Here is a 19,548-nt window from a genome sequence, read left to right on the forward strand (position 1 = left end):
AGGTGTGTCTTGACTCACACAGTGGTGTGCTGTCCAGCTGTGTCCAGGTGTGTCTTTGAGACACACTGGTGTGCTGTCCAGGTGTGTCCAGGTGTGTCTTGAGACACAGTGGTGTGCTGTCCAGGTGTGTCCAGAGACACAGGTGTGTCTTGAGATTTTTTGACAAATATTGCAATATATACAAAAGGTTGTAATAATTTCAGTTGAATTATCAACCTTGAATTATCCTTTTGTGTTGTTTTATAATGTTGTTTATCTTGTATGCCGTTATAATGTTCAGAAAGGCTTTATTTTTGAAAGACTTAAGGACTCTTACATTGAAATGCCTTCTTGATTAGAAGAGGCCACTGTGACATTTGACCTAGTTAAGGCAGGTGTGTGAGTTTAGATGATTGCACTGGATAGTAATCAGCTGTGTGGGCTTGCAAACATCATTTATGTTAGAAGCAGCACAGAGAGTGCACCTACTCCTTCTCTGTGCAACAACTAAAAAGAGCTTTTCCTTTCTAATTTCTACAAATCTTCACCATGAGGCAATGTTTTTTTACTGTGCTGTTCCTGCCAAAGTGTAAGCTGAACTTAAGCTCAACAGCGAGCTAAACTCCAATTCCCCATAGAAAGAACGACAGAACCATTAATGATTCTGTCGTTCTTTCTATGGGGAATTGGAGTTTTCAAAAATAAAGCCTTTCTGAACATTATAACGGCATACAAGATAAACAACATTATAAAACAACACACCTTTAATTTAATATATCAGCACTTTGATCTAATTTTCCAATACAGAGGCAACTCCTATATCGTAGAATCTGGCATCCCTCTTTTGTTTTTAATTTTGCTAATGTTAATGTAGCCAATCTACGTACTACGCATCATGATGATGGGATGCGTTGTGAGCTTGAAGATCAACTATTTTTCCTATGACAACAGTTGCTCCTCTCAACATGAAAAAGTTGAAAACGACTGCTGTAGGTATAGACAATGTGCCAAAACCATGGGTTGTGTATCATCTGAAAGCTGGCTGGCATGCATGCCAAAACTTGTTTTCTGTGTGAAGTAATTGCTGTCGGACTCTGTTGCTATACGTACATTGATTGCAACAACAGTGGAGGCGGATAATTAATCATTTATTTCGGTTCAAATCTCAACCTGCATCATGTACATGGTAATATTAATTTTGTTTTATTTCTCTCTCTGTGTTCCAGTGGCTGAGGAGGGACTTTGGGAATGTGGGCTGTCTTATGAATGCAGGACCCTCCTCTTCAAGGCCATCCACAACTTGCTGGAAAGGTAAAAGATGAATAATTATAACACAATTTAACTCAGCATTACACTGTAGTATTATTAAAACACAGCATTTTACTGTGTAAATGCAGCAAAATTGCTTTAACCCGTTTAGGACAGGAAACCCTTCAGGGGTAGTTGTTGCTATGTACAGTATATAGCAACATATTTGTTTGGTAATATTTGAATAAATATTTGACGTTTCTCAGAAAACAAAAAAATATTGTTCTTAATCATTTGAATATATCACCATACATGAAATACATATCGTTGCTGTCGGGAGGAAACCTCCTAACTCAATTTTAGATTTTTCTTTTGTTTTCTTTTTTGCATGAATTGAACAGCATTTACGTGTGTTATATATAATATTTAAACAATGATTACTTACACATGATCTAAGGTGTGACTTGAAATTGTAACAGGCTGGCAATATCAGTGGGAGGGGTATATATGTAAGCCACTGCGGCAACCACACTCTGCAATTTTTTTTAATTGCGACCTTTCTAGTTACAATTAAGTTGGGGATAAGTGCCATAAACCTACTGTATCTCACCTTGAAGGTGTTAGAACAGAGTTGGATGGATGGTAACGTGATACCCAAACACATTGTAAAAGTTAAGTTTATGCTGTACAGTTTGTACTTTATTTGTGTAGGATTAGGATAAGCCTTCTTCAAGCATTGTAATGCTGCTGCTGCTGTTTGTTTGTTTGGTTTATCTAGCGTTTGTCGCCTGTAATGACCTGATGACATATGTACACAGTCTTGTGTGGCTGCCTGCCACAGAGACAAGCCTACCGGAGACTGTGTTGTTTCACCTAAACTACTGGCCTATGAAATTCGGTGCCACTAGTTGAAACCACTCACTCCGGTTGGAGTGGCTGGGCTGCTAGAACATCTTAAGAATGTATATCACAGTTGTATAGTAACGGATAATTTCACACTGTTTATACCATAGCACAGCCATTGTGTTTCTTTTTCCTAATGTCAGACGGTTGACTTAATGAATACAATTTCCATTGAGTGTTGACTTCAATGTGTTTTATTGTTCATTAATACAGAATGTAATTACTGGAGGCCGCACCCACACTGTTCATGCTTGCAGGTACTGAATAATATCTAATTTAGTCCATAGTTACTGATCGATATTTTTCTGTATCCATGTGTCAGTTAAAATCAACCAGGTTAAAGGACCGTGTAAAAGCATGAAGGCTATTACCTTTAAAAATAATCTTAAACCTTTAGTAAACCCAGTAAATCAGGAGACCAAAATACATTTAGACAGACAGCCAGTAGCATATTTTGTATTTTGTAGTTATTTGAACCCATCAGTTACACTTCAGTAATATCGGCCAACTCTGCTCTGTCACAGTTTTCAGATCATCTCCTTTTGACATTGTTAAGCCTTTAGATGACAATGTTAAGCCTAGATGACAAGTAACGCCTGGGAATATGCAGTGCAGCATAGTCCCAAGTGTTACTTGTCATCTAAAGTTACTGTGTTTTTGTAGAGCATTACTTTGTGTTGTTTGGCTAAATAACCACCCGAGTGGCGAACACGCAAAACTATATCTTTCATTCACAATTAATACACAATCCAAAATCAGCTCCAGCTTTGAGGGGCTTTAGCTTTACAGTAGTATCCATGCTATGGATGATACGTTGAGATGGCAATAATGTCTCTCTCTCTCTCTCTCTCGCTCTCTCTCTCTCTCTCTCTCTCTCTCTCTCTCTCTCTCTCTCTCTCTCTCTCTCTCTCTCTCTCTCTCTCTCATTAAATCCCCCTTCTGTCTGTGGATTGCTAGAATGCGGGAACATTATTAGGGCAGAAAGTTCTATTTACAACCACAAAAAGCAAAGTGTCTGTCAGTGTCTGTCTGTCTGTCTGTCTGTCTGTCTGTCTGTCTGTCTGTCTGTGTCCTCGCTATGTTTCAGAACCATGGACAGCATGGCTGCTGAGCCACCTACACACTACACACAGTGCTGTCTGAACAGCTCCTACTGTACATCATGCAAGTCAAGCTCATTGACAAAATGAATATGCATACACATAATTGTTCAGATATTTCAAAAGTACAAAGCAAAGGCGGGGTTGTTGTTGGTGGTGGTGGGGGTGGTGGTGGGGGGTCTCTATAAGGTCGCAGATTACTATGAAACCTCCCTTTCCCTCCCTGTCCCCAGTTAACCCCTGGGGGTCAAAAAACCTTAGGTTTCGTTTTTGACTCTCTATCCTGATTGGACGAAGGCTTAGGTCCCACAGCCAAAAACGAAACCTAATGTTTTTTGAGTGAAATCACTTACTCTACCTTTAATTTGACTTAGTTATGAAAAGTATGATGATAGCTTAGCATCCCGGACATCTTATAGTGCGACACAGGGTGAAACTATTACCGGATGTTTAGGATCGTTAAACCGGAAGTGATCTCGCCAGAGTCGCTTTATTGGGTCAAAATCGGCATAATGGTGACGTTACCGCCACCTTCAGGACTGAGTGTCTAATACTATAGGATTGCCCCGTCAGAATGAGCATAGTGTGTATGCACAAATAAAGTTCTCAACAGGCGAGGAGATTAAGGCCCGGCCCTACCTGGGCCCTCATCAAACCCTGTACATTCAAGACACTGCCCCCGTTGCCACCCTTAGATCTCCATATATGGAGCTGACCTGTTCTGACATTCCATATGTTGATCTGACCTCATCGCACCCAGTACACTCAAGACACGCTCCATATGGCCAGTGCCTTCTCGCCCTCAGGCGTCTTACTGGTTTATATCATAATTACATAAATGATCAGGTAGATTAGCCTGTGCTCTCACCTATCAATATCTTGATTCATAACCCCAGTTAGTTCTTTTACTTTTGAAACAAACTCGGCTCTCATTTTACTTGTTTTTTGTTGTTTGCTGCATTAAATTAGCATCTACTTCTGGTATGTTGTTTGGGAGCACATCTTTTCCCCTCATCTCCAAAATCTCAACCACTCTTTTGTGTGCCAAAGTATCACGATGCTTGTAAATCATTTTCCGCTGGTTATTTATTATGTGACTCGTTGCTGACCTCTCCATTTATCCAAAGTTCTGACAGATGTACTCCAGTTTCCCTGAAAAGCAGTCTTTTTTTGCCTTAGTGCATACTATACATCCTAACCTTTTTCTTTTTGGTGAAGAGCCATGTATTCCTGTTTCTCAATCTCCACTCACTCACTATTTCTTCATTGTCCAGTTCAAAGGTAATGTTTCAGGTTGCCAGGTTTGCTGCTCCAGGTTGAGGCGGTGGTGTCTAGCGCCTCAAGGGAACAGGTTTGCTGCTCCAGGTTGAGGCGGTGGTGTCTAGGTGTTGCCAGGTTTGCTGCTCCAGGTTGAGGCGGTGGTGTCTAGGTGTTGCCATGCAGGTTTGCTGCTCCAGGTTGAGGCGGTGGTGTCTAGGTGTTGCCAGGTTTGCTGCTCCAGGTTGAGGCGGTGGCGTCTAGCGCCGAAGCCCCTTACCCAGGGAGCAAACTTTTTGGCTTAACTTTCTTCATAGTTTTTATCCCACGATTTTGTAACCCATTTTTCACCCCTGTGTCAATTATCTAATGTGATCCTGGGCTCTACACACCCTCCGCCAACCTGGGGAGAGCAATGGACTTGAACTCATGCTTCCTTCATGCCTGAGTGTCCAAGTTGCTCCTTTATACCTGACAAGGGGGAGTTTCCCTGGTTGGACGTAGCGCGTGGAAGGAACACGTTATTCCAACCAGTTCCTTTCCCCTCCATCAGGCGCCCCGGGGAGGCAGTTTAGAGACCAGGATTAAAGAATCGTGATTTATTTTATTTTAGGTTAGTTTTGTCTGATATTTTTTCTTCTTTTTTATGACAGTAAGACTGACATTATCTTGAAGTGTATGATTCAACTTATCATGGTTTATATTGTTTATATAATCGGCACCCTACTGTAGGTATCAATATCGTATCGAATCAAGTGAATCGCCCCACCCCTAAGTTAATATTACTGTATAATATGCAATTTTCAATGGTATCATAAGGAATATTAGCATAATTGTCAGTGTTCTACTGAACTGTTGTTGGGAGGTCTGCGCCATGGCTAGATAATCTACCCTGGAAAATGTACAGCAGCAGCCTATCAGAGTAAAACAGTTATGATTCAGTGATGGCGCAAACTGCAATTCAGTGTACAGTGACACACATCCTCTGCTCTACTGTTTTATGTGCGTTACAGTGTCATGCCCATGAAAGTGTCTTTCCTGATCTTTATGGCAGTCTGCTCCCCAAACTGGTGAGCAGACTAGCAGAGGCAGTGTTCCAGAAATCATCATGGTGCCGATCGAGAGACAAGATCTGGCTTAGCCTCTATGGCATGGAGCACATGCATCCTCACTCAGCAGGTACCGCGTTAGAGATATCGAGTGCACTGTAGTGCACATGGCCAGCAAGGTAGCGGTACTTCATCATGTGCTCCATGAGAAAGACAAGTTTAATGTCACCTTCTTTCTCTGCACATTCAAACTGGCGCGTGAGAAGTATAGGAAGAATGAAGTTGTCTAGCGACCGTGTCAGCCAGTAGGATGGAGATGAGCAGTGGCCATAGGTAGTTTACTGCTCTATCTGTAAAACTGTCTGTGGGCCAGTTGGCAGAAACAACCCTGAAAGGCCCTCACTCAAGACTTATCATTGAAGTTGCCTGTCAGCCCCCTGTGCTACAGTGTACAACCACATGAGTGCGGATCCCTGTATCAGCTTTACGATGCAGCTGAGGAATGACCGTATAATATGCATCTGACTGGGATGCACGATTACATTATAGTACTGTGCTGGTTCCAGCACACCGGCTTGGTTACATGGCGTTTTGTAACGGTTTGATAGTTGAAAAAACCTCACAGTAAAGAACATTTCTAGGTTCATTCACGAAATGACAAAAGGATTAATTCACCTTCTTGTCAGGTGAGATTGACATGAAAAAAATATATATAACAACATCAGACAGAAATGGATTCTACAGAACCTAAATAAGAGCATCATCGTTGCATTTGCGCCATAGCGTTCAGTGCAGAGTTTCCCCAATGGCAACCAGCCAAAATTGTTCTTGTGTGTGTGTATGCGTGCACGCCCCGTACTGTTTCTAGAGAGATCCCCCGGAGAGATCGTTTGAATTTATCTGTTTGATTGGTCGTGCTGCGAGGAACGCACATCAGATGCTACCAACACACGCACGTACAGTACAGTACACACACACACACACACACACACACACACACACACACACACACACACAATCTATAACTTGACACAAGCGTGGACGATGTTTTAGAGCTCCCACTAAATCCCACTCTCACGCTGACGTGGGCACTCAGCGCCCGGTTGGCGGTACGTACATGCACTAGTATGGGCATGGTCCATTCTGCATTGCAAAGTGTCGAACAGATGCACATGATGCTCTCTGAGACGCTCAGGCCGGCGTCCATGCATAAAAGCATGCAGGGCCAACTCCTCTTGGATGGGTCACAAGAATGCGAGATACAGCGTAAGCGTGGGTCAGCGGCGTAAGTCCCCAAGCTCTCTTTCACTCCCCTCATCCTGGCAGACAGTTGTTCTCTGGCTTCATCCAGGAGTGGAGGCCGGCCAAATAACTTCTTCCAAAGTAGCCATGAGAGCAGCGCACTGAGCGCAGCTCATCCATTCCTCTGGGCGGAGGTTTGTTAATATCCACTCACTGTTTGACCAACCGTTAAGTTGAGCCACCATCTGAACTTGAACGAGGTTTGTTTTCTGAAAGTCCATCTCCATATTAGCAGGGTATAGCATGGCACCTCCTCTAGCTGGCATTCTGCTTTTGAGGCATGACGGCAGGGGACGGTGGTTGCTTGGAGCCCCTGCAGCGGAGGTGTGTGCTGCTAGTCATGCTTGACCGTGAGGAGTGGTGACTGCCCATACAGTAGCCCATACAGGAGTCCTCTTAGTAGCTGATACTCTTAGTAGTCAGCGGGTGCACTGCTCGGTGATGTGGTGTTTGTTCTGTGGCCACCGGCTTCCCTGCTTTGTTAAACCATTTTGGGCGGGAATCCCTTTTGGTGTTAGCATTATGTTATGCTTTTGCTATTGAAAAATAGCAGATCTACAAGCTCATAGCACGCCACCGAGTGGCGCACTATGAACTTGTAGGTCTGCTATTTTAGAAAAACGACTGACATAGAAACATAGCTTTTTCAGAAAACTGTCAGGATTTAGAAGACATTTTTAGAATTTGATCTCAGGTCAAAATGGGTTCACTACAGCTACCATTATTATTTTTGATTATTTGTTTTTGTCAAATTTTGTCAAAGGTTTTCATTAAGAACAGGTTATAAATAATTATATAATTGGTACAGTATAATTTCTTTTTTATGAAAAACTAAAAGAAGAAATGAAAGAAAAAACAAACAAAAAGATAACCCTCAATCCCTCCCACCCTCAGTGACAGATAGAATAAAATAGTAAGATGATGAAATAGTCATGGAAAACAACATCTGAAATGATGATATAGCCTACAGTCAACCACATCAGTGGTATCCTGTCCATTAAGTGCTTAATAACAGACGAGGGGCAGCCAAACCTTATCAAATTGTCTCTCTTTGTTTTTCAAGTACCTTATTCTCTCAAGGTGAAGTGTACTAGTCAATCATTTAGCCAATGTTTAAATGCAGCAGCCTCGTTGTTTCTGTGTTCTTTTTGAATTTTCAAGTGTACCATAAAGACAGAAACTGAAAAATACTATGGAAAAGAAAGACCACAAGTAGTAATAAACACGTGAGTGCACTCAGCTGAGCAGCACACACAACTGTAGCACATACACTGTTCCAAATGATGCACTCAGCGCACAAGCACAGAGCTTGCAGTCGCAGCCGCACACACGTTACAGTACAGTAGGCTACAGCTGAGAAAAACGCCTTTTTTGTGTCCATTATTTCCACAATCTTCTCAGGTGACAGCTTTGCTGTTGTATCATCCTCAATGTCCAGAATGGCAAGCGAGGAAAACCTTGTATCTCCCATTGTCGACCGCAGCAAATTTTGAATTGTTTTCATGGCAGAAAACTTCCCTCTGTGGTGTTTCCAAATTACTTTGTGGAAAATTCCGGTCGGATCCACTGATTGCCCCGGGGTTGTTGGGTCCGAACTGCCCGGGCACGGTGGTTGTTCTGCCGGCGGTGGCTGCACTGCTGGGGCCCTGTAGCAGCGATGCTCCTTGTCCTTGTTGTTTCCGACAGGTGCTGCTGGTAGCTGGGGTCTGGCGGCTCTTGTAAGCCTATAGTTGTTGTGTTATGGAAGAATTAGAAGGATGCTTCAGGAATTTTAAGATATCCAAGTTAACCTTTCTTGCCAAGTTAACTACTTGGTAGGTAGGAAGATCGCCGCGGTTCCACTTCCGTCGTAAGTGAAGTCATTACGGAAAGAAATGACTCTAGAATCAATTTATTGCAAAACAAAACATAATAGAATTCAGATTTATTTCTCACAATTAGTTTTATTTCATTGCATGCAATAAATATTTTATTTAACTTTTTTTCTTCTATTCTATAACTCCGCACATGAGCAGTCAAATTAATTAGTAGGATTTTGGATAATTCGCAGCTTAGGTCTACCTGAGTTGTTTGTGTCATACGTACACAGGACATGAATATATATATACATTTCTTTCTTCTATTACCAGTAAGACGCCCTGAAGGTGAGAAGCGACCTCGCCCTGGTGCACGCTCTGTGTTTTTAACGGTTGGCCATCACTAATTAGGTCTAACCTGGGCATTGTTCTTAACGACATGGGAGAATCTGATGACTTTTATCTCGGGTTTGACGGCATCAGGTATGCGGTCAGGCACAAGCTTGGCTCAGGGAGGACGACGCCCCCCCCCCCTCCATGCAGAGTCCAATTAAGGCACTTTGACAACTAATAACATCCTATCCTGTGTTGCGTGAGCAGAGCGCAAGTACAGTTGTCTAGTTTTGACTCATGCTTCTTGTTTTTAGACAGTGGGGGAAATGTCTGTGGAGCCAAAAGGAGAAAAAAAAGGGCCCCTGATGCCCAAGGGCTGCTGCATGGGCACATGCATGTGCTCAAAGTGCCCAACATGGCCAGGTGCAGGCCTATAGACCGATTCACAGAGGGTTTCCTGGGTGTGGCCATTACTGAGGTGTACCATTAAGTGCAGCAGCACTGATTAGCTACACCTGGTCTACAGAGCACCTGCTCCATGTATTACACCTCAGTAATGGCCGTGCCCAGGGCACCCCTCTGTGAATCGGTCTATAGATCCCTCAGTATCCAGCTGCACATGGCCTGGTGCAGGCCTATAGATCCCTGAGCTTTGCGTCTTGTCTGGTGGGGATGATGGTGTTAAAAGCAGAGCTATAATCCCTTGTGACGGCAGACTGCTGGGCGAGTGCTGGCGCTTTGGCACCTGTGACTTGAGTGTACAAGGTTTGATGTGGGCCCAGCTAGGGCCGGGCCTTAATTTTCGGGCCTGTTGACTCGCCGGCTGCCGGGCGTGGCTGCACTAATAACTTTGGGGTCGGGCCTGTCTAGAGTTTGAATGGACAGATATCAGTCAAAAGGGAGACATCGAAGAGGAAGGACGTGTGGGGAACCATCAACATACAGTATGGAATGTCAGAACAGGTCAGCTCCATATATGGATCTAATCTCCATATATGGAGATCTAATTGTTTGAGGTTTGAGGTCAGATGTAGAGTTGCTGGCCGGCTCCATATATGCAGATCTAGGTGATGATCCAGTCTTCTCCATGTATGGCTATCCAGGGTTTGATGAGGTCAGTGTCGTTATCTTCATATATGGAGACGGCCATATATGGAGCATGTCACGAGGCGTGACGGACTGATAGCCATATATGGTGGTGTGTCATTTGGGATTCTGCACTGTGAATAAAAAAAGGCAACCTGTATGAATTAGGCATCAACTATTTTGAATCATTTGGATGCGAAATATTCACCGGTGAGCATTTAATTTATTTGTCAAGCCCCAGTGTGTGAAGGCCTTAAATTGCCTTACCTTAGAAAAAAAAAACATCTACTAACTGCCTATAGCTCTAAATTAAATTATAATCTTGACTTCTGAATCGGTGGCTCAAGCAGCACTCCTTTCTGAGTCATAGCAAAGCCCATCTGTTAAATGAAGCAGCACATATTTGTTCTCGATTAAGTTAAGCATCAATGATCATCATAGGGGGCAGACTGAATTAACCTTCCTATTACCTTGAAGCTTGCTTCCCTTATAACTCTCAACACTGGAAGGTTCAAATTCAATCTCTCCTTCATTCACATACACCTCAATGTACAGTATGTGTACTCCCCCCCCCCCCCCCAAACACACACGCACACAGGCACGCCCGCACGCACGCATGCACGCAGGCACGCACACACACACACACACACACACACACACACACACACACACACACACACACACACACACACACTCGAACTCAGTCCAAGCTGAGACAAATCAGTCCACTATTATGCGTGGGATACTCAGAATCAGATAAGAGCTGGGAGGGCTGCCTGCAGCACACATTATTGCAGTGTATTAGGGTATAATGTTGTAACCCCATGTTTGTCCTATAGTGATGGCAACATGCCACACTATACTGTTCAATGGGATTACTGTTCAAATATTTGTCACTCTGTTTACACCCTAACAACGATGTAATGACAGTCCTTGCCCCTCAATACTATGACGTTTCGAACTCCAAAACAATGTCAACCTATATGCCCCAGACAGGCAGACAGAAAGACGGATGGAGTTAGTTAGAGCAATGGCAGTGGTTTTCACTCTACTGAGCACAACTTTCTAGTTGGTGTAAAGTGTAGGAGGCTGGTGAGTAGCCTATCGTGTGCAGCATGGAGATGAGGGAGCTGGGTTCAGAGGACAAATAAATACTGTAGTATCATCTAAGGAGGAACTTACGGAGCTGGTGAGCAGGTCAGCATTATGTCGTGAAATGGGGGACATTACATCGTTAACTGGTGCTTTCCAATATAGACCCCAGTAACGATGTGGGATGATGCACAAGGTGTGAGAGTGCTACTCCAGTAAGTGGTACAGTGTGTATTTATAGAATATCCTTGGCAGACGGTTGGTTGAGAGATGACAAATGTCTTATAATTCACTAGAGCAGTGAGGATGGACAGGACAAATGACTGTGGCATCTTTTCTCTGGAGTCAGCGGTGTGATTTTAGTAAGTGGGGGAACGTGACACAGATATTTACAGCTACAGACGCCACAACAAGCAGATTTGGGGGAAGAAAAAAAGCAGAATTATAATCTTCACCTGATAGGAGTTTCTCAAGCAGGCTGTAAGGACAATGATGCCAGGCATCATTCACTGTATCTAGAGGGCTCACTGGCCAGTGAATATTGCTGCTGTGGCTGTTTTGCATGCCTTGGGACATTAAATGAGTACAGCATGGCTGAGGAACCAGATACCTGGCTTGCAATTTCACATGATTCATGTGATAACGTTTGACCTTATTTCATAACAACATATTAAATAAATAAAATGAATCACACAAGCATGCACGCAAGCACACACGCACGCACAGACACATTGTGTTTTGTTGTTCATCAAATCTTTTTGGAACATTATTTATTTAATGTTATTACGGGATTGTTGTAGGTCTGTGAGAGGCTGGTTGGATGTAATGTCTACTCCCAGACAGGAAAAGACAAGCTGGCTGTTGTGTTATTAATGTTGAATGAGAGCAGTGGCCATGGGAAATAGAAGGCAAGGCTGCCTGGCATTTGGCGAATAACTGCTTTTACAGCATGAGGAGCATCTGTAAGTGGGTGAAGAAGTTGCACCAAAAATGTTGAGACTATATACTGGAGGTTGTCTGTCTGCTGAGCCTGGCCAAGCAGAGAAGTCTGCTTATTATTATAAGCGACTTTGGGCTTGTTTTTCCTGTAAGTCGCTTGTAAATATTGGTGATTGTGTTGTTTTGGGTCTTGTTTCTAAAGTGTAGTTAGTGGTTTGCCACTACTGTACAGGGTTAAAAAAATAATAATAATAATTTTGTGTTTCTGCAGTGCTCAACATACAGTTCTTATGACATTTGGGGTTCCATCGCACAGAGCACCTGTCATACTACTTGAATCCATCAAAACCGGGAAAGCGTATGTGTCATTTTAGATTTCTATTCATAAATTGCAGATCAACAAGTTCACAGCACTTCATAGGTTATGTGGTCCACCTCTCCTTTCTGTGAGTTGGAGGCTTTTATCTCCAACCCCCCCCCCCCCCCCCCCCCCCCACCAGATCTCCTGACATCTTCACACACATTATTAATGTTGCTCACGTAGATGGTCGCACGCTTTCAGTTCGTGCAAGTCTGTTGACTGCAGATCCGTTTCCTCAGCAGAAATCCGCCTGCGTCTCCTCCAACCTGCCGAAATAACAATGCACCAGGAGCAGGTACACCTGGCTCTTAAGGGGAATGGGAGACGATGCTCTGATTGGTCTAAATTATGTCATGACCTAAACACATCCATGACTAATACAGAGACTAAATACAACCCATTGACCCCACGTTATCCTCCATCTAACTAGAAAAAATGCTTTGCCTCCAAGGCATTGAGCCATGCGTTTTTCTTTCTTCTTCTTTTTTAACCGTTGGCCATCTTATCGTCTACTCAGGCTTATGTGAACACCCCAGTTGATTCTTCATATCCATATGAGTGAAACAGCCGGGATTGCATGTTTATCTTTCAAACACAGTTCTTATATGAGGCGATCTAAAATCCTCCTATGGGGATTACAATGCAAATATAAAGTACATGAACCCGTGGACCCTCTACCGATATTGACGTCAGACTTTGGTGCTCTATATGCACAGCTTATTTATTTGTATATTGTTATTTGATTGGCTCCACCTAACAAGAGAATTAAAAGCCTTCGATACGCATGGTGTGCTGGGAACAACATTCCTTGTGGTCTTCATTCTCTGTTTTCTGTACACTTTTCTCAGGTGTCTGATGGATAAGGACTTTGTAAGAATCGGGAAATGGTTCTTCAAACCTCACGAGCTGGAAGAAAAGTCCCTGCGCACCACGTAAGTAGTAGTACCCTGTCCACCACGCACCCACGCACGCACGCACGCACGCATGCACGTGTGTGTGTGTGTGTGAGAGAGAGAGAGAGAGAGAGAAAGGCTTCCATGTGTTGTCAGCTTCATCTTCTCTCCTGGATATGCCGATGACACCTCTGGCTGCGAGTGACATGACTCCCGCTGGCGCGTGTGTGTGTGTGTGTGTGTGTGTGCGTGTGCGGAGCTGCCAGACTGGCCAAGCATGACAACTATTGAAAGTCAAGGCAGTGAATGGTGGTGAAGTGTGAGACTATAGAGCTGAGTGAAGGGCTCACAGCACTGTGTGTGTGTGTGTGTGTGTGTGTGTGTGTGTGTGTGTGTGTGTGTGTGTGTGTGTGTGTGTGTGTGTGTGTGTGTGTGTGTGTGTGTGTGTGTGTGTGTGTGTGTGTGTGTGTGTGTGTGTGTGTGTGTGTGTGTGTGTGTGTGTGTGTGTGTGTGTGTGTGTGTGCGTGCGTGCGCCAGGCTGTATGAAAAAGGTGATTGTGACAGGCTAGGCAGAGTATGGACACGATGGCAGCAGCTCAACTTGTTGCTAGCCATCGTGGTTCTCATAGACATAGAGGTATACCGTACTGTAGGTAGGTCATATCATATAATATAAGTACTGTACCTACTTCTGTGCTCACAGCCACCTACCTTGCTGGGAGACCTGATGACACTTGTTTCTATGCATATAATAGTGAAAGCATCTTCAGTGAAGTAATGCCATTAGACCGGGCGGGATAACCTGGTTGTTATTAAATGCATGAAGCCTTTTCCGACGCTTATCTGGGCTGTTGAGAGCGAGACCTTTAACATTCCATGAGATGTAGTTGATTGATTTGGCCTTCGATGCTAGTCATAAGCAAAATCTTGAACTATGAGTGTGTGTGTGTGTGAGTTTATGGCTATATTATGTTGTGTAAGCAGCCGTGATGAACACATGTAGGCCTAATTAGCCCTTCACTAAATCCCACCCCAAAAAGCGATTGTCCAATGCCAATCCAAATAGTTTAGCAACGGTTGCTATGCAGGTCAAGCTTTCTTCGCTGCTAACGTGCCTATTGGACAAGGATGGGTTGGGGAGGGACTTAGTGAAGGGCTAATTGAGATGATCCTACTGTTTCCACCGTTTTCATAACTGTTTTAAATTGAAGCTGCTGTTGCTCCTTTGTTGTCTCTGTGGCAATGGTGTGATTTTCCCTAGAAATGTTCTGAATGGCCTGTATGGCTGCGTGTCATTTGTATACACATTTTGGTTGTTTAATGCAAGATGGTGTGAACACAAAGCATGTAACAATTTCAAATTGTTACATGCTTTGTGTTCACACCAAGGGGCGTGCATACGTAGACGCCAAGGGGTGCTTGAGCACCTCCTAGTGGCCCTCTCTGGACCAACATGCCCTTTTGTCACGTCCATTTGGTACACTTGTTTTGTATTATTTGTATGTGTATTATAATGTATAGTATGTGGCCCATGGTGACATCGATCAATTCTGGATTAAAAGCTTATAATATATTTATTTATATATTTGTCATGATGTTGTATGTGTGTGAGACTGTCCACACACACACACACACACACCCCCACACGGGAGGCATCGTGCCCCTCCCTCCACGCCTCCGCCTCCGTTCACTCTCACTCAACGTGAACGCGTGCGCACTCTGCACAGTGCACAGGGCAGAATTTCGCAGAAAGGGCTTTTGACTTCTTACATTCTGACGAATGACGGACCCGGTCCAAAAGGTTGGACGGTCGTGACCACAAGCAGCCAGCCAGGTAACCATAAATAAAACCACCCAGGCACTTGGACCATGTCCATGCGGCCGCTGACTCGGAGGGGGAAGTGAGCGAAACGAGAGATCTACTAGGTGCATGGGGCATCATGCCTGCAGAAGCCCCATGAGCGATGTTGATCTGTCATTTATATGGAACGAACGTACGCTTAGCTTGATTCTAACGCGACCCCCCCCCCCTCTCTCTTTAACGTGCGATAGAGACGCGTCTCTCTCTCTCTCTCAGCAGGGAATGCTTCAAATTGACATTGGTTGTTCAAGTTAAATTGATGTGTTTATGTTATTATGGTATTTACCATACTACCATAGGCAATATGCCAATATCGAAAAAAGTTAAAATGACCAGTGAGCAGGCTCATCAAAAATGATTTGCACTAGGCTATTTCTGCTGTGCAGACCCGTTTTTGACCCGAAAATAACGACTTCATAATCGGAAAAACCCTATTTTTTTTCATGTGAGCCGGTAGCAATTGGACCCCTCCATCTGGCAAGTACTGGATACAGCTCTGTGTGTGTGTGTGTGTGTGTGTGTGTGTGTGTGTGTGTGTGTGTGTGTGTGTTAGAGAAATGTTTATTTTTTTACATTTAAGGTGCCCTTTTGTTTCACTTGAGCACCTGCCCCCCCCTGAGCATGGAAATGAATTGCAGCATCTCATTGGCTGTCAATCGGGCCAATGATCAAAAGGTTCTGGGAGACTGGGATTATCCTAATGAGCAGAGATTCAGGACATCTGAATGTTGGACTGATATCCCAGTCAAAAAGTCCTCCAGAAGTACCTATAGATAGATTGATAGATTCCACTTCCGTGTTTGACACTGATGAAGTGTTCCTATGAATAGAATATTTTTTATATAATATCAATCAAATAAAAATTATAATTTTTCAACTTAGAATGACACATTACTTGGATGACATAATTGGATCAATTGTTTGTCAATTATTTGATTACATTTACCGGTTGGTTTTCATAATTTATTAAATCGATTAGTTCGATTAACTCTTGCACCCTATAGGAATGTCAGTTCTAGATACATTCTGTCTATGTCTATGGTCTCACAGTCTTTTATTTGATGGTTCATGTCTCACGCTGACACAGCATTAATTAAACAGTGAAAATACAGACTGACAGCTTCAAGGGAACCAATTAGCCAAGAGAAACCACAAATAAATAATTCAAGGATTTTTTTTAATACAGTTAATATCAGACAACTGTTATCAGACCACATTAAAACCATTTAGTTACAGTTTTGTAATCTCTGTCTGGAGATGTTATCTGAATTGAACCATGAAGGCAAATCATGAGGAATGTAACAATACACAGTGTTAATTTAACACTGAAAATGTTACATTCTCAGAGTTAAATAATCACTTTGGATTTTGCTGTGTAGCGATATCTGTATGAATCAATATAAGCTACTTAACTTACTTATCTGTGTGCCTTAGTAATATCATGTTATGCTGTTCAATTTCTGTCCCGCAGACATTTGTAGGGAACTGACTGAGAGTGTACGTGACTGTGTCGCACATAGGAAGCGTATTGAGGATGAGTTTGGCTCCAAAACTACTAAACTTTACTATACTTGACTAAAATGTTGTGCTCTATTTGAAGTGGTACCAATATCAAACGTATAGGTAAATGCGTATAGGTAAAAACAAAGTGTGTGTGTGTGTGTGTGTGTGTGTGTGTGTGTGTGTGTGTGTGTGTGTGTGTGTGTGTGTGTGTGTGTGTGTGTGTGTGTGTGTACTATTTCTGTGTGTGACTATATATATTGTATAGTTTTATCTGGATTTGCTATCCTCAAAAGTCTGTCTTTCGGACGACTAAAATAATATTGGGGGAAAAAAAGAAAGAAAGAAAAATAACTTATCCACAACTACGTTAAAGCGAAAGTCTGTCTGCTCTTCCGTCTGGTCAGTTTTCATCCAGAGATCTCCTTCCTCAACCAGAGTCAACCTCTTCCTTTTCCACGAGTAAAAGTATCATGTAGATATGATTATTTCAGTTAGTTAGTCATTTTAACCATTTATTGCAATGCTAGTGCATTCAGTTTGGCGGTGTGACTCTGCTCCTGTGATACAGATTGTCTGTGCAAGCATGACACAGAATCTGAGATCACAAACCCCCCAGAAGCAGTGCATAAGATACAGCGTTATTGCATTAATATCAAACGCGTCAAGGGCATAAGTTCATACACAGATTAACATACAACCCACAGAAACATAAACATTTAAATATTGAGCCCTTCAAAGGCATACATTAAGATACAAAGATATAACATCATACAATCCACAGAATCATACAGAGGAGGAGGCTGGCTGGGGACTAGGAAGGAGTTTGAACACAGACAGCTGCAGGAACAGAGCTGTGACCAATGCCGAACATGAAGTGAACAGTGTTCTGCTTAAAAAGACTTCCTGAATGAACCATTAGATTGAGGGTGTTTGTTTTAGCTTGTTGAATGTTGAGAGACCGTCTGGCTGTCATGGGTGTATGTATGAATGAACTTGTTAGCAAATGTGAATGTGGAGGTGAGGCTGAGTGCATGTACAGTATACCTCCTGCCTACCATGCCTACCTGTACTATCGCTGCGCTATATTGGTCTATTATTGGCAGCTTGCACAAGAAAGCTGGCAGTCATGCATTGCTCTAGTGATTTGCAAAATTAGCTCCAGACACACACACACACACACACACACACACACACACACACACACACACACACACACACACACACACACACACACACACACACACACACACACACACACAGACAGACAGACAGGGAGGTGTGGGTCTTTCTTTCTTTCTTTCTTTTTCTTTATTTCTTTCTTTCTTTCTTTCTTTCAACCTTTGTCAAAAATAGTCTATCTGACACGATGATAGATAGATAGATCTTTATTTGTCATTGCAATGTGTACAACGAAATTAAAAGTGCCAACCAATCAGTGCATTATATCACAAAACAACATACTGTATACAAGCTAAAACAAAACACACATGACTTCTTGTTATTGCACAACCCCAGCAGCACTAATGCACACACATGTAATTTCATCTGTTATCGCACAACAAACCCTTATTGTACTTTAAGATAGCAGATTAAAAAAAAAACTAAAAGTGTCGCAGCAACAGATCATTTTTTAGCAGCATTGAGTGCAACTACCGCTGTGGGATAGAAGCTGTTACTGAATCTGTTGGTCTTGGACTTGATCACTCTGTACTGATGGCAACAGTTCAAACAGTGAGTGAGACCTCTCCCTTGTCTCCCTATTAAGACAGAGGGGTTGCAGTGACTTGACCCTCTTTGACTTCCCTTGGAACTATAATAGCCGGGGAGCCACAGGCCCAAAAGCTCAAGGAATAGAGATTAACCTGTGATGTCATCACATATACTTTTTATTTGTGTTTTTTCTATTAATTTGGTCATTAAGGTCCACAGAATGAGAGGTCTGCTCTGCCGGAAACATTGCGAAAAATAGTTATGGCCATTTTTGTATACCACACCATAGACAACCATTATAAGGCAACATTTCATCATACTTTAAGTAGCATGTGAGATGTCAAACTAGGGTTTTTTCAGGATTCTGAATCCTTTCCAAGCATTAGTTTTGCACTAAAAACACTCCTTGGCCTAAATTCGGGCCATAGACACTTACCCAAATGTGCCCAAATGTGCTGACCTCATCACATTTGTTATGACAGCTATGGACGTTTTTAGGCCAAGAAGTGATTTTCGTGCAAAACTAATGCTTGGAATGGATTCAGAATCGTGAAAAACCCCTAGTTTCACACATGCTACTTACGTACAGTATATATACAGACGTCGACGCTAGGCGGCGTCATATCCCAGGTCTGTATATATACATGTCCCCAACCCAACGTATACTCCGTCTATAATGGTTGAGGCCTACGGAAGCTTTTAACATTTTGTCCGGTTCGTATAGCAACGCCCCACCATTCCAACTATGGGATTGCAAGTATAATCTCAGTGCAAACCAGTTGAAAGGAGGATTTTCAAACCTCCATAAGTCGGATTCCACAATCACTGTGCTTGGTGGATTTTCTGCTATCCACATTTCGGATTGAATTTGTGCCTTTGTACTGCGACGCTGTACAAAGTACCGTGCGTGCGTGTTTCGAGCTGAAACGGTCTGAAACGTCTAAATAAAATGCCCACCATTTCCGTTTCCCTACACCTTTAACTGGTGGATGTGGCCACATAAAAACACAATTTTAAGATTTATTCTCCTAGTTAGTATGATCATACCTGATAATCATGTTTTAGGGGAGGGAAATCACGGCATTCCATCTTCAAGAAATTCAGTGCGAGTCCCCGCACCCTCAGGTGACAGGTCA

At 42.9% G+C, this 19,548-nt stretch overlaps 1 protein-coding gene across 3 annotated transcripts in view; it reads left to right on the plus strand.

Moving 5' to 3' along the window:
- Window positions 1-19,548, plus strand: part of LOC308310456 (mediator of RNA polymerase II transcription subunit 13-like) — a 128,350-nt gene that overhangs the window by 68,960 nt on the left and 39,842 nt on the right. For all 3 annotated transcript variants that reach the window (XM_080756799.1, XM_080756800.1, XM_080756801.1), the window contains exons 3-4: window positions 1,206-1,290; window positions 13,294-13,377. In XM_080756799.1, coding sequence (XP_080612925.1) covers window positions 1,206-1,290; window positions 13,294-13,377 — 169 coding nt within the window. The remainder of the gene's footprint in view (window positions 1-1,205; window positions 1,291-13,293; window positions 13,378-19,548) is intronic.

This window comes from Protomyctophum bolini (assembly GCF_963924005.1).
Source record: "Protomyctophum bolini genome assembly, chromosome: 22".
In the NCBI taxonomy this organism is placed as follows: domain Eukaryota; kingdom Metazoa; phylum Chordata; class Actinopteri; order Myctophiformes; family Myctophidae; genus Protomyctophum; species Protomyctophum bolini.